We start from the raw sequence: 13,090 nt of genomic DNA, 5'->3' as shown, positions 1-13,090 counted from the left end.
ATTATGTCTCTACTTTACCCTGGAACCTAATCACAAAACAATCTATATACCTTTTCCTTAAGAACTCTCTGATAACTCCCAGATATGATACTGCTGGTCAGAAGGATGGCCAAAAGGGAGGCAGAGAAGAAGGACAAGAGATCAGGAAGACATAGAATTTGAGAGTTAAAAGGAACAAGAGCTCATTTAGTCCAACCCCTTCATTCTCCATAAGAAGAAACAAAGACTAGAGAGGTTATGACTTATTTAAGGTAACATAGTCAAAGACTAGGGGCATCTTTCAGCTCTCAGACTAGTCTTTTTTCCACTACACCTCCCAGGGAGGAAGTGAGAGAGAGGATAAGTATTAAAAGGGGAGAAGAGGAAGGGAGGAATAAGAGGATCTAAAAGGAAGAAAACTGGAAGATGAAAAAGGATGAGGGAAGAACAGGAGATGGGGAGAGAGCAAACAGAGATGTAGAGGCCTAGTAAAAAAAAATGAGGACAAGAATTAGGGAAAATAAGTAACAGATGAAACAAAATCTAGAGAAAAATTTCAAAGACAGAAAAAGGGAAGCAGAAAGGGGTCAAATGTTGATGAGTGGTGGTTGGGAATTCATCCATGCATTTTGCACTTCATTTTAGATCAACATTGTCACAGGTTGCTTCTCTAGTTCAACACTGTCTTAGATGGAAATAGTAGGTAAAGTCTAAATTTGACACTTTTGAGCACATACATTTAGTGAGTAGAGACAAAATCATATCAGATGGTGGCTTCCTCTGTGATCTGAGAAGCACATGTGTGATAGAATCCTAGGGACCCTGCTGCCTCCAATATATTTACATAGGAAAAATATTCTGGATTCCAAACCCTAGGGAAAAAAAAATCCTGAGTAGTTACAATCACTCATATACAGGGATAAAGAAGGTTATAACCTCTAGACCACTGATGGTACAGGAGCTCCCCTGGATCTCTGACTCTGTCCCAGTCTCCTGAGCTATTGATTCAATACCATGATGATACAACTACTCTGCCTTCCATATAACTAAGTAAACCAGCGTAAGGCCTAGCTCTGACATCGTCTTAAATAACTCTGTTCCTGATGAGTAATATGAAACTGCTTCACCTGTGCCCTGGCTCTCGATGTATCTCCAAGTGTAGCTACAGTAACTTCTAGGGGCACTGTCTTTTCAGTGTTCCTGAGGCAGCCAGTTGCCTTCCATGCATAGACATCTCCTTCCCCCTCTCCCTGTTTCACTGCTAGTCAGGTTACAACTCTGGCTGCTTTTCCCATTCTTTGGAAGCTGCTTCTCTTTCTGTCATGCCTGCAGTTCTCTTCCTCCTTCCACTTTGGTGACCTTTCTCTCTTGTTTCCAGACCTGTTGCCACTTCTTCTCAGTCATTATTACACACTAGTATCAGGGAGGAATAACACTGCCTTGTTCCTCTCTACCTAGAGCTAGGCCATAAACACTCAAGCACTCAGACTGTGAGCTGACTTTCTGTTACAGTGAGGTTGAATTGGCTTATGAGGACCATCCCATGGAGAATGCACAGAACGAACATTCCTAGTTCTGGGCCTAGAATTTGGGGGCCTATCAGCCATGCGTGATGCGGGCTAAGGGACCACAATTTGAAGGGGGTAAAGAGTCCTCTTATTGGCTGTGGAGCTAGAAGAGATGATGACTCAATGGATGTACAATGGGGATTGCTTGGCCCCTTTGCCTCTGTCTGCCTTTCTGGCTGTTTATCAACTCAGGACAATTTCAAGCTGCTTCCTGAGATGGGGCTGGGGAGAAAAGTAAGGTGCCATTATTCTCCTACCCTGGCCTCCAGTTGGCTGAGAACATGACAACTGACATGTCACAGTTGGAAAACTGTCATCCAAAAGCATATTCCATGCCTGGGAAAGCAAAAGCCTGGATTTGGCCATCTCTTTTATGTTTATTCTTTCCTAAAATTAAGTGAATGGGTAATGTGAGATGCACATATTTAGTAGGCTTGTAGGCAACCTTGTGAGTTTGAAAAGTATGGATGCCATAGATCCTATTCAGCTGTATCTGGCTGGTGGTAGGAGAAACTTCTGCACCAGAGAGGCTGGCCACTGACAAGCCTGAGCTTGCATATTTTATTTTATTTTTGCTTTCTGGAGGGCAATTGGGGTTAAGTGACTTGCCCAAGGTCACATGGCTAGTTTTTGTGTTAAGTGTCTGAGGCCGGATTTGAACTCAGGTCCTCCTGACTCCAGGGCCGGTGTTCTACTCACTGTGCCACTTAGCCACCCAAGCTTGCACATTTTAGCAGGAGACACGTAGTGTGAGTTTTTTTGGACAGTGCAGAGCCAAAGTAAAATGTAAAATACTTAATTAGCAGTCCTGCAAACCACTTCATGTTTCATGAGGCATAAATATCAGTCTCCCAGCATACTATAATGGCAGTTAGAAGTTACTTAATTCTGCTAATGTATACTTGTAAGTCTTTTAAGATTAGTATTTCTTGTGTATGTAGGAATACATTACCTGCTCCATATCTGAATCATATTGTACACTGGAATATCTTTTTCAATACTCTAGACTTAACCTAAACTATAAATAAAATCATCCCTGAAGTGCCAGAGTGGATGATTTTAAATGAGCTGATGAGTTTGGAAAAAGAGAACCCCCTCTCAATAGAGGACAGGCTCCCCAGGACTGCACCCAATCTAAACTACATGCTCAGGTACAGAACAGGGAGTAGCACAGTACCCCAGCTCCTGTGGATCTCAAGGTTAAACTAGGAAAAGGGGCCTATAGATGCAAGTTTCCCCTAGAGGAGGAAATAGCTGAATCTCAATATCTCAATCTCAATAGTTTTTCTTCCCTATAACCAGTTGGAAAATTCTAAAAAGTATTTCTTGCTCCACCTGACATGGGAAGCTCAACTGCAAACAAGAGGCCCAATAAGTCACCTTACCATGTCGTCAATGGCATCCTTCACTCCTGTCATTAAGAGCACTAATGCCAGAGGGATCACTGTTGTATACCAAACCAAAGATGATATCTGTGGAATGAGCTGCAAGAGAAAAAGGGACGGCACCTTGTGTTAGAAAGTAAGAGAGTGTAGTACACGTTCTGGGATGCATTATAAGATAACAGATTAAATCATACTCTTCTAGGGGCTATAGAAATTCTAGGCTTCCCAACACAAAGGCCCTTAATATGTACAAATACAATTCCAAGGAATAAAGAAGAGAAGGTATTGTAGGTGGCCACTAAAACTGTCGTAAGGGCTCAGCTGCTCCTGTTTTGGCATCTAAGTGTTAGTTCCTTTCATCAAGGAACTCTTGTTGGTACAAAACAGTGAGGAGGGAGGTGTAAAAAAGTAAAATCTCAATCTTCTAGGCCAAGTTTGAGGTATACTGCTGAACTGAGAAGGAAAGTTAAGGAAATTTGTCACTGGTTTGCAGTTTATTTTTTGTCCTTTTCTCTCTCATCTCCCCTACCAAGACAGTTACCTTGTGCCTACCTGGATTTATCCTCCTTGGCAATGTCAATGGCTCCAGGGCCTTAGCAGGTTAAAGCCATTAAGTCCTACAGCAGGGCCACATGCTGAAATTGTATTTTAAAAAGGGTCCAGAAATATTTACGGATACATAAAAATGTAAGCGACTGAGGGAAAGGGACTTTCAACTGCAGAAATCCCCAAATGGAACACTTCTACCCAAAGCCCCAGTGTGTTTATGGTTCTGGAGGCTAGACTTTCTTACTCTTATAGGCCTGGAGATATTGGTCAGTGGCTGGAGGCTCTGCTTTATTCACTTTAGGTGTGGCCAAACTCATGTTAGCCAAACCTATCACAGCTGCTCAAGAGAACTGGCCTTGAACCCATGCAGATTACTTGGTTCCCAGTTTCACCCTGTTTAAACTTATCCAAACAGGAAAGACACCTTTTGATTTTTCTCTGAAGATCTTGTTGATAAAATATTATTTGAAAAACAAACAAAAAACACAAACTACTGAAAAAGCATTCATCAAATACCTGTAGGAACATCAAGAAGAGGAAATATGCATTTGCTACTCTCTGAAATTGTTCAAATAGATTCAGGGGCAGAAATGTGAAGAAATTGTATTTTGATGTCTTGATGACGTTGTTCTGCAGGAACCAAAACAAAACAAAACACATTTTGTATAAAAAAGAGAGAGAGCTCCTCAGGGATGAATTTTCCCTATAGAGATTCCCTCCGAACAGTTCTCCCTCTTCTCCTTGCCAAACCCCACAGAAATGCATACATCCTCTAAGCCATAACAAAGAGGATAAATGGAACACAGGAGTGACAGTGGAAATTAACTTGTGGATATAAGTACTTCTATTTAAATGGCATTTGGGCACTGCTAAAGGCAAGGCCTTATTGTTTTTTTCCCCTTATGTCCCATTTCAATTGGGGTCCCTGGGTACCCCAGAAGGTGAGACAGGTAGGCTGAAAAGTATAAAACTTATCTTGCAGTGGCAGGGTGTGTCTCTGCTCAAAGTCTGAGCTTCTCTGTCTGTTGATACTACAATTGGAAGATACTTCCCCCAAACTCCAAATTTCAGATATAATTCTAGCCAAGTAGCCTGCTTAATGTTTCCTTCCTTCAGCAACCCTTTTCAAATCTTTCATACCCTATGACTTCTTCTTAAGCACTGAATTCCTGCAAGGGTTGTGGTGGTAGGCATTATTGACCATGACATCAAGCCTGTTCTAGCTGCCTTCTATGGAACTCTTTCATCTCAGAAATCAAACTTCTTGTGTTTTTTATTTCCTGCCTCTACTTCTAACCAATTGTCAGGATTCCAAGGAAATGTTCTCATACTCTTTAATGTCATGGAAATAATGACAATTCCATGATCATACTGACTCCTGACAGTGAGACTGGGAGGGTATTTGAAAGCTGTACTAGTATGTGATAGTTAGAAAGACAAGTGATAGGGCAGCTAGGTGGCGCAGTGAATAGAGCACCGGCCCTAAAGTCAGGAGGAACTGAATTCAGATCTGGCCTCAGACACTTGACACACTTACTATCGTGTGACTTTGGGTGGGTCACTTAACCCCAACTGCCCTCCAAAAAAAAAAATAAAGGCAAGTGGTGATCACTTAAGAGGACACAATGGGTTTGCTAAGTACAAGGAAGCAGCTTCATGTAGAGGAAAGAAAACTACATTTGGAGATAGAGAACCAGGTTCAAATCCTGGCACTGACACTATCAGTATGGCCAGGGGCGCATTATTTAACCTTTCTGGGTCCTGGTATTTTTTATTTATAAAATGAGGGGGTTGAACTAGATAAGCTCTAAGTTCCTTTCCAGCATATTCTAAGTTAGTCATTCCAAACTAATGTCATTCTAGGAGACCAGGGAACATAATATCTGGATTTTAGTGGGGTATTTGACATAGTTTTTCATGGCTTTTATCTTTACAGACAAGATAAAAAGACATAGCTGGATGTTATTGCATTTAGGTGAGTACCTGAATGACCTGGGATCAATGTCAGCCTGGTGGGGGGAACATTAATTTTTTACCACACAGCTCTGTACTTGACCCAATATTATTTGACTATTTTATCAATGACTTGGATGAAGGCTCAAAGGAAATGTTTATCAATTTTCCTGATCACACAAAGCTAAGTAAATAACTAATATAGTCAAAGACAGACTTGGTATCCAAAAGGATCTGAACAGGGTAGAAATCAAGTTTCATAAGATGGCTCATAGACTTTCTCTTCATCCCTACTTTTACCTTATACTTGAAAACTTCAATATATATGCTGATATCCCTTAGACATCCTGGCTTCCAAGTTCACTTCCCTTTTCAAATCTTATGGTTTTTCACCTCAGCAACATTACAGGGATGATTTCATACCACTGATCTCACCCCCTCCTCCTGCAAATGTTCCATCTCCATGACCAAAATCTTTAGAAATTCCTCTATCTGATCATTATTCTTTCTCATCATCTCTCTCTGTGCCTCACTCCTAATCTTGTTCTTTGCCCTCTCCATACCCTCCAGTGAATTTATTCCTCAGTGTTCTCATAGTCCAAAACCCGTGTTCTGCTTTCACTTTTCTTCCTTCGCAATCTTGACCTTATTCATTTCAGTTCAAAAGTCATTTATTAGGCATCTGTTCTATGAAAGATACTGTACTAGGTGCTGGGGATACAAAGATAAATCCGCTATCATCATTTCAAGTATGCACTGTCCACAGCTCTCAAATTATTTGCCCCCTCACTGTCCCTCTTTGCTTAATAAACACCAGCTCTAGGTTACTCCACACCATCTGCCTTATTTGCTACTACTTACAGGCTGCTGAATGTTATTAGATGAATTGCACACAGTTGTGCCAATTAGGTCTGCTACAAATTGATGTTAGCTAATCTCAATTAAAGACTCTTACAGCTTAATGGCAATAAATTTATTCTTCCCAAATTGACTTGAACTGAGAGGAGCTAGTTCAAAACTTTTCTTTCTTCAAGGTGCCTACACAACCCCCTTTTTTCAACTCTTCCAGCACAGCTCAATTAATATTTTACTGAGAAAATCAAGACCATCCATCAGGAAGGCTCTCTTCTCTATTATTCTGTATGCTGAAATCATTACCCCATATCCTCTTCTCTTTTACTTTGTCTCTGATAGAGAGGTGGACCTTCACCTCACCAAGGCCTTGACCCATATTCCCTCCCATTTCCTCTGGTATTTAGTCCCTTCAATTATTTTACCCTCTTCCCAACCTTCAATCATTGTCTATCTATGCCCACATCTCTCCCATCCTTAAAAACAAAACAAACAAACAAAAACAACAAACCTTTGGCTGGGTCCTATTGACCCATAAGCTATTGTTTAATACTTTTCCTCCCTTTCATGGTTAAAACTTCTGGAGAAATCCATCTATACTCATGTAATGGGAATGTAAATTTTTAAGATCTTCCCTGCCCCTAGGCTAAAGTGCACCTGGAGCCTGGGGTGGGAGGCTTGTTTTTCAGTAGATACTTTTTCATTGGCCAGTGGGTCCTGAAGGTTGTTACATTCTCTGACCCAGGAGAAGGCTATATAAACCCTGATGTGTAGCTTTGTTTGGGGCTCACTTTGAGAAGTGTTCTGTGATTTAATAAACCCAGGGCTAGCTGTTGTCCAGAGCCCCCCATCTTTGAAACCCAGATGTTGTTTGGTATGGATGTAATGGTTGGACAGTTTGGAAATCTGTCTACTTGATCTGTTTCTGTCTTGATAATTCTGTCTGTATATTCTGAAGTTCAGGGTGCTGACCTTTTCCCCCTGAACGAGGTAAACGATACATATTTGACTGATTAAAGTAAGCTTGTTAACCCATTTTGAGTTGCTTTCCTTTATCAAAGCAGATCCAAGAACCTGTGTGAGCAGCCACCCTGGGGACGCTGGGGTGCTTTGCTGCTACAACTCATTGCTTCTATTTTATCTCCTCTTAGTTGTCATCTCTTTGTACCACAGTTTCTGACCTCATCACTCAACTGATATTGCTTCTTAGAAGTTATCAAACATTTCTCAATTGCTAAATCTAATTGTTTTTTCGATTCACATGGTTCTTAACTTCTATGCATTATTTGGCATTGCTGACCCACTCTGGTTACCCTTGCCTTCTCTTGGATTCTCTTGCCTCTCTGGGTTTCCATAAAACGACTCCCTTCTGTTTCTCACCTTACTTTTATGACAGCTCCTTCTCTGTCTCCACTGCTGGATTGTCCTCCTTGTCTCAACCCACAATTGCTGGCCATTCTTCTCACCAAGATCAAGCCCTCAACATGCATCCTTGATCCCTCCCCTTTCATCTTCTTTAGCAGACTGCCTATGTATCTACATCTTACGCATATGTCTATAATCAGTACTCCCCCTTCTCTAGCTTTTGAGCTCTATCTGCTGATTCCTTCTGTGCTACATACGAACATATCCAAGTCTCATTTACTCTTAAACAATCCTTATGAGATCCCCTCTGCCTAAGATGCTCTTCTTCCTTGCACCCCCTCTTACAGTCCTTGTTTCCTAGTATAGTGCCTGCCATACAGTAGTCACTTAGTAAATGTTTGTTGATTGACTGATTAAGATGTCTTCCCAAGGCTCTGTCCTGAATTTACTTTTTTCTTTACACGCGCTTTTGGTCTCAGGTCTTCCCTCCTCTAATTCATATTTTCACAAAATAATATTCCTAACACACAGATCTGACCATGTTCAAAAAGCTCCAATTAATAACTCTAGGTAGGCTCCCTTATTACCTCTAGGACCAAATGTAAACTCCTTCATTTGGTATTATACAATTCTCCACTACACCCATGTAGTCATACAGGCCTACAAATGATGTTCCCTGCTTTTGTACTGGTTGTCTTCCGTGCCTGGAATATACTTGATCTTCATTTTTATCTCCCGAAATGCCTGTGTTCCTTCAAGACTTAGTTCATGTGCTTCCTTCTAAAGGAGGTTTTTTTCTTGATCTCCCCCACACTCCTTCCCGCAGCTGCTAGTAATTCTCTAATATATCTCCTTAGATAGAATGTAAGCTCCTTGGAGGCAGGGATTTGTTTTTTTTGTCTTTCTATCTATTCCCAGCATTTAGAACACTGGAACACTTTGAAGATCCTTACTTAGATGCTTGTTGGTTGGTGACCTCCATCAGCTGCCATGGATTTTATTATCAACTCTAGCAGCTGACTTGCACATCTATAAATCCAGCCAGAATCTTTCTTACAAGCTTCTCAAACTCAACATGCCCTAATCAGAATTCATTCTTTCCCCTCCCTATACTCATTCCTCCTCTAAACTTGCCTGTTTTTGTTGAAGGAAACACCATTTTTCCAGTCTTCAAGGCTCACAACCTTGGAACATTCTCTCATTCTCAGCATCCAATGAATCACTATATTTTGTCTCATTTCATTTACATATCATGTCTTACATACCTCTCCTCTCTCTGGGCATAGTCACCATCTTAGTTCAAGCCATTATTACCTTTTAACTGAACTATGGCAACAAGATTTCTAACTGGTCTACTTGTGGTCAATCTCTCCCCATTCTGATTCATCCTCTGTACAACTGACAAAATAATCTTCCTAAAATACAAATATGAACATGTTACTCCCTGCTAAAATAGTTCAGTAGCTACTTAATGCCTTGAGGAGAAAGTACACACTCCTCAGTTTGATATTAAGCCTCATCATGACCAGGCTCCAGCCTACTTACTCTTTTAACTATGCTTCGTCTTTATAACTGTGGGTATGTCCCAAGGCTCTGCATTCAAGGCAGACCGAACTGCCTGAAGTTCCTCTAACTCAGTATTTCATACCTTCTCCCACTTTCAATTTTGAGCAATGCCTGCTCACCTCCACCTCATTAGCTTTCTTCAAGGCTCAACACACATGTCACTATCTATAGGAAACCCTTCCTAGCTGTCAGTGCTCTCTTCCTCTTGCTCCTTCTCAAAGGCTCGTGTATATATTTATCTATTTACATTTATCTTTCTGAGTAGAATATAAACTCCTGGCGAAGTGGGGATTATTTTTTTTTTCCACTTTATCTTTGTAACCCTAGTGCCTAGCATAATGCCTTGCATATAAGAACCTGTTTACTAAATTCTTAATGGATTAGACTGAATTGGAAGGTGAAATTAAATAAAATTAAATGTAAAATTTCGTACTCAGTCAACTAGCATTGTTAAAGCTGTCACTATGTGCTGGACACTTTGCTGAGCACGGGGAGATACAAAAAAAGGCAAAAACATGACCTTCCGGAGCTGACACTCTAATGGGAGAAACACCACGCAATAATTATGGGCATAAGAATATATACAATGTGAATGGGCGCCGGTTTCAGAGAGAAAGCAGGAGCAGTGCAGAGGGGACAGACAAAGTCCTTCTGCAGCAGGGCTTGTGCGGATACTTGACAGAAACCTGGGAAGTCAGGGATGAGTAAGGAAAGTAGGCACGAGGGTCATGAGGAGGCACGGAGCCACAATGTGTGAGTGTCACATGCAGTGAGGCCAGTGTGGCTGCATCACAGAGTGTGTGGAGGAGAGTAAAGTGTAAGAGGATTAAAAAGGCAGGAAGGAGCCTGGCTGTGAAGGGCTTTCGATGCTCCAGCACTTTCCAACAAAACCCTGAAGTTCATACCAAACTACGAATAATTGAGAAACCCAATAAAATACAGTCAGTGCTTTCTCCCACTCCAGAACTGCACAAGAGATCAACCAGATGCCTTAAGTTTCAGGGCAATAGGAGAAAGGGCTGGCAGGCAAGCCAGGGCCAGGCAGAGTAGCATCCCCTCTAACTACAGATGGCTGTCCACATCTGCAGCCTGCAGGAAGCAGAGGGTTCTCCTCAAAAAACTCCTTGGAGCTTGAAGGTGCTGGGGTATGGCCAAAGGAAGCAGGAACAATCTGTGGCAGCACTCGTAGGGCAGCCCAGGCTTAGCACCTCCAAGGTCTCTGGATATCCTCATGAGATACCAGAGAAAAGTCCTGAAGATTCAGCACTCTGAACCTCAAAGATCAAGAAGCAAACCCAGGGAGGGGGGTAGGTCAGAGTAAGAACCCAGATGACCTATGGAAAGACCAGACACTGCAGGGGTCAGAGTTTGCAAAATCTTAATTCCATAACTAAAGACAGATAAGAAAACCAAAAAGAAAATGCCAATCAGTACTACTGCAAATTAGAGTGTGTGTGTGTCACTCAGGCCTTGCCAATGATGGTAACACCAGCCCCAGGAGTGGGGGTTGGGAAAGAGGGATTAAGGGAAAAAACCTTGCATAGAGTATAAGGGGCAGCCAGGTGGCTCAGCGAGTAAGAGCACCGGCCCCAGTGTTGGGATGACCTGGGGGATCGAATCTGGGCTCAGATACTTAGCACCACACCCAGAAATAACTGGCCGTGTAACCTTGAGCAAGTTACTTAACCCCAATTGCTTTAAAAAAATAAATAAATAAAAAGCTGAGTATGATCCTATAAGAAACAAAAAATGGACATTTAATGGAATATAGGGCTTCAAAACATTTCTGATAAAAAGACAGAAGCTGAGAAAGAAATATGAAATACAAACACAAAGGTGAATGGATACCTAGAAGAAATGAAGCAAGAGTTTAAAAATGAAATAAAAGTTCTGGTGGAGAGACAGCTAGGTGGCATAGTGAATAGAACACTAGCCCTAGAGTCAGGAGGACCTGAGTTCAAATCTGGCCTCAGACACTCAACACTTACTGTGTGACCTTGAGCAAGTCACTTAACCCCAACTGCCCTGACGTCCCCCCTCCAAAAAGAAAAAAAGTTCTGGTGGAAAGAACTAGAAAGAGAATAAATTGTTTAGAAAATAAAGTGGAAGACCTATCCAAGCAATGGACTCCTTGAAAACTAGAAAAGATCAAACAGCCATCAATGGCTTCATGAAATAATACAGCCAAATCAAAAGATTGAAAAAACAGAAGAAATTTAAGATATCTGATATAAGAAACAACTGACCTGTAAAACAGATCAAGAGTGAAAACCATAATTTTTTTTTTAAGCAATTGGGGTTAAGTAACTTGCTCAAGGTTACACGGCCAGTTATTTCTGGGTGTGGTGCTAAGTATCAGAGCCCAGATTCGATCCCAGGTCATCCTGACTCTAGGGCCAGTGCTCTTACTCACTGAGCCACCTGGCCGCCCCAAAACCATAATTTTTTTAAGAAAAGACCAAACACTACACTTCAGGAAATCATAAATGAAAACTGCTCAGATCTATTAGAATGAGAGGGCAAAGTAAATGTAGAAAGAATCCATTATAACTCTTGAAAGAAACTCTAAAAAGAAAAGTTCCAGGAATGTCATAGCCAAGACGGTCAGAGCTCCAAAGTCAAAGAAAAAATATTGCTAGCATTCAGAAAGAAGTAATTCAAGTGCCAAGGAAACAAAAGACAGCTTCTATTATAAATTAGAGGAGACCATGGAATACAGGCTTCTAACATTATGTGATCCTATAGTAAACCAATCTCTGTTGGTAAAGGCAAGGACTGCCTTGCTGAGGTTTGAGTTAGGAGCAAGGATTTCCTGGAACACTATTCCTTCTACTCTCAAGTTTGACTATGCAGGTGGTGGAGCGTGGGTATAGATGAAGCCAAGTATTTCTGAGGACAGTAGGGGTCTCTTATCAATAAGAGGGAAAGACTGTTGTTGTTTGTCCTTTGTTTTCAAAGAGAACCAATGACATCATAGATGATGTCATGACTTACATATGAATTGGATTCAGGTGGGGGAGACTTGCACAAAGCTGCTCAGCCACCCTTGGTGGGGAGAGGTACCCTGAAGTGCGAGCAGTGCTTGGGAGGTTAGGGACATGAGTAGGCAGAGAAGAGAGTCAATGATTTCTGCAGGATTTAGACTTCTTGAGTGCTTTCTCTGAGGTACAATTCAAACTCAGACAGACTTCGCATAAAAGTTGTGGGCCAAACATGTTTCCTAATTAGAGATGTGCAGAAACTTTGTCCCCATCTTCTTTGTAATCCCTCTCCTTGGTGGTTTCTAAGTGGGGCAGTGATTGATCTAAGACTCAAAGCTTTAGAATTCCATTTCCTTAACTTCAGCTACATTGAAATAAGATGTCCTGGATCATCTTCTCTTTCCTCTGTGTACTTTCTTGATGAGATATCTCATCATCTCCCACAGAGTCAATTACCTTTATGCAAATGACCCCCAGATTTATATATCCATATCTAGTCTATCCTAAGTACCAGTCCTGTATCAGAAACTACCTACTGAGCTTTTCAAAATGGATGGCTCACAGGTATCTTAAATTCAAAATGTTCAAAACAGAATTCCTTAACTCCCTACCCCTAAATCCACCCAGCCCCAACTCACCTGCTGCCCAGATCCCACTGGGTACCAAAGAGCCCAGTAGCAGCACCTGCCTTGAGAAGCCTTTTCCCCTTACCCTTCCTGCCAATGCCATCATCTCTTTCCCCCTTCCCAACTGGAAACTTAAGCCCTCCTCCCTTCACCAAATCCTCATCCTCATGGGAGGGAATTCAAAGCGTCTACTCCATTCTGACCCTTCAGTCCACCACTCCCCTCCCTATCGTCATGCGCTCACCCTTTCAGTTCCCCCCACCTGA

At 41.6% G+C, this 13,090-nt stretch overlaps 2 protein-coding genes across 2 annotated transcripts in view; both read right to left on the bottom strand.

Moving 5' to 3' along the window:
• Positions 1–13,090, bottom strand: part of RUSC2 (RUN and SH3 domain containing 2) — a 445,432-nt gene that overhangs the window by 194,606 nt on the left and 237,736 nt on the right. The gene's annotated exons all lie outside the window — the stretch shown is intronic.
• LOC138162689 (phospholipid-transporting ATPase FetA-like) overlaps positions 1–13,090 on the bottom strand; it is a 144,052-nt gene that overhangs the window by 77,967 nt on the left and 52,995 nt on the right. Inside the window, exons 5-6 of the mRNA XM_069090062.1 lie at positions 3,998–4,111; positions 2,933–3,031 (exon numbers count right to left, since the gene is read on the bottom strand). Coding sequence (XP_068946163.1) covers positions 2,933–3,031; positions 3,998–4,111 — 213 coding nt within the window. The remainder of the gene's footprint in view (positions 1–2,932; positions 3,032–3,997; positions 4,112–13,090) is intronic.

The sequence above is a fragment of the Petaurus breviceps genome, unplaced genomic scaffold, assembly GCF_028583685.1.
Source record: "Petaurus breviceps papuanus isolate PSGF00001 unplaced genomic scaffold, PetGlider_PUasm1.0 120, whole genome shotgun sequence".
In the NCBI taxonomy this organism is placed as follows: Eukaryota; Metazoa; Chordata; class Mammalia; order Diprotodontia; family Petauridae; genus Petaurus; species Petaurus breviceps.
This window is presented reverse-complemented; position numbering and strand designations above follow the sequence as displayed.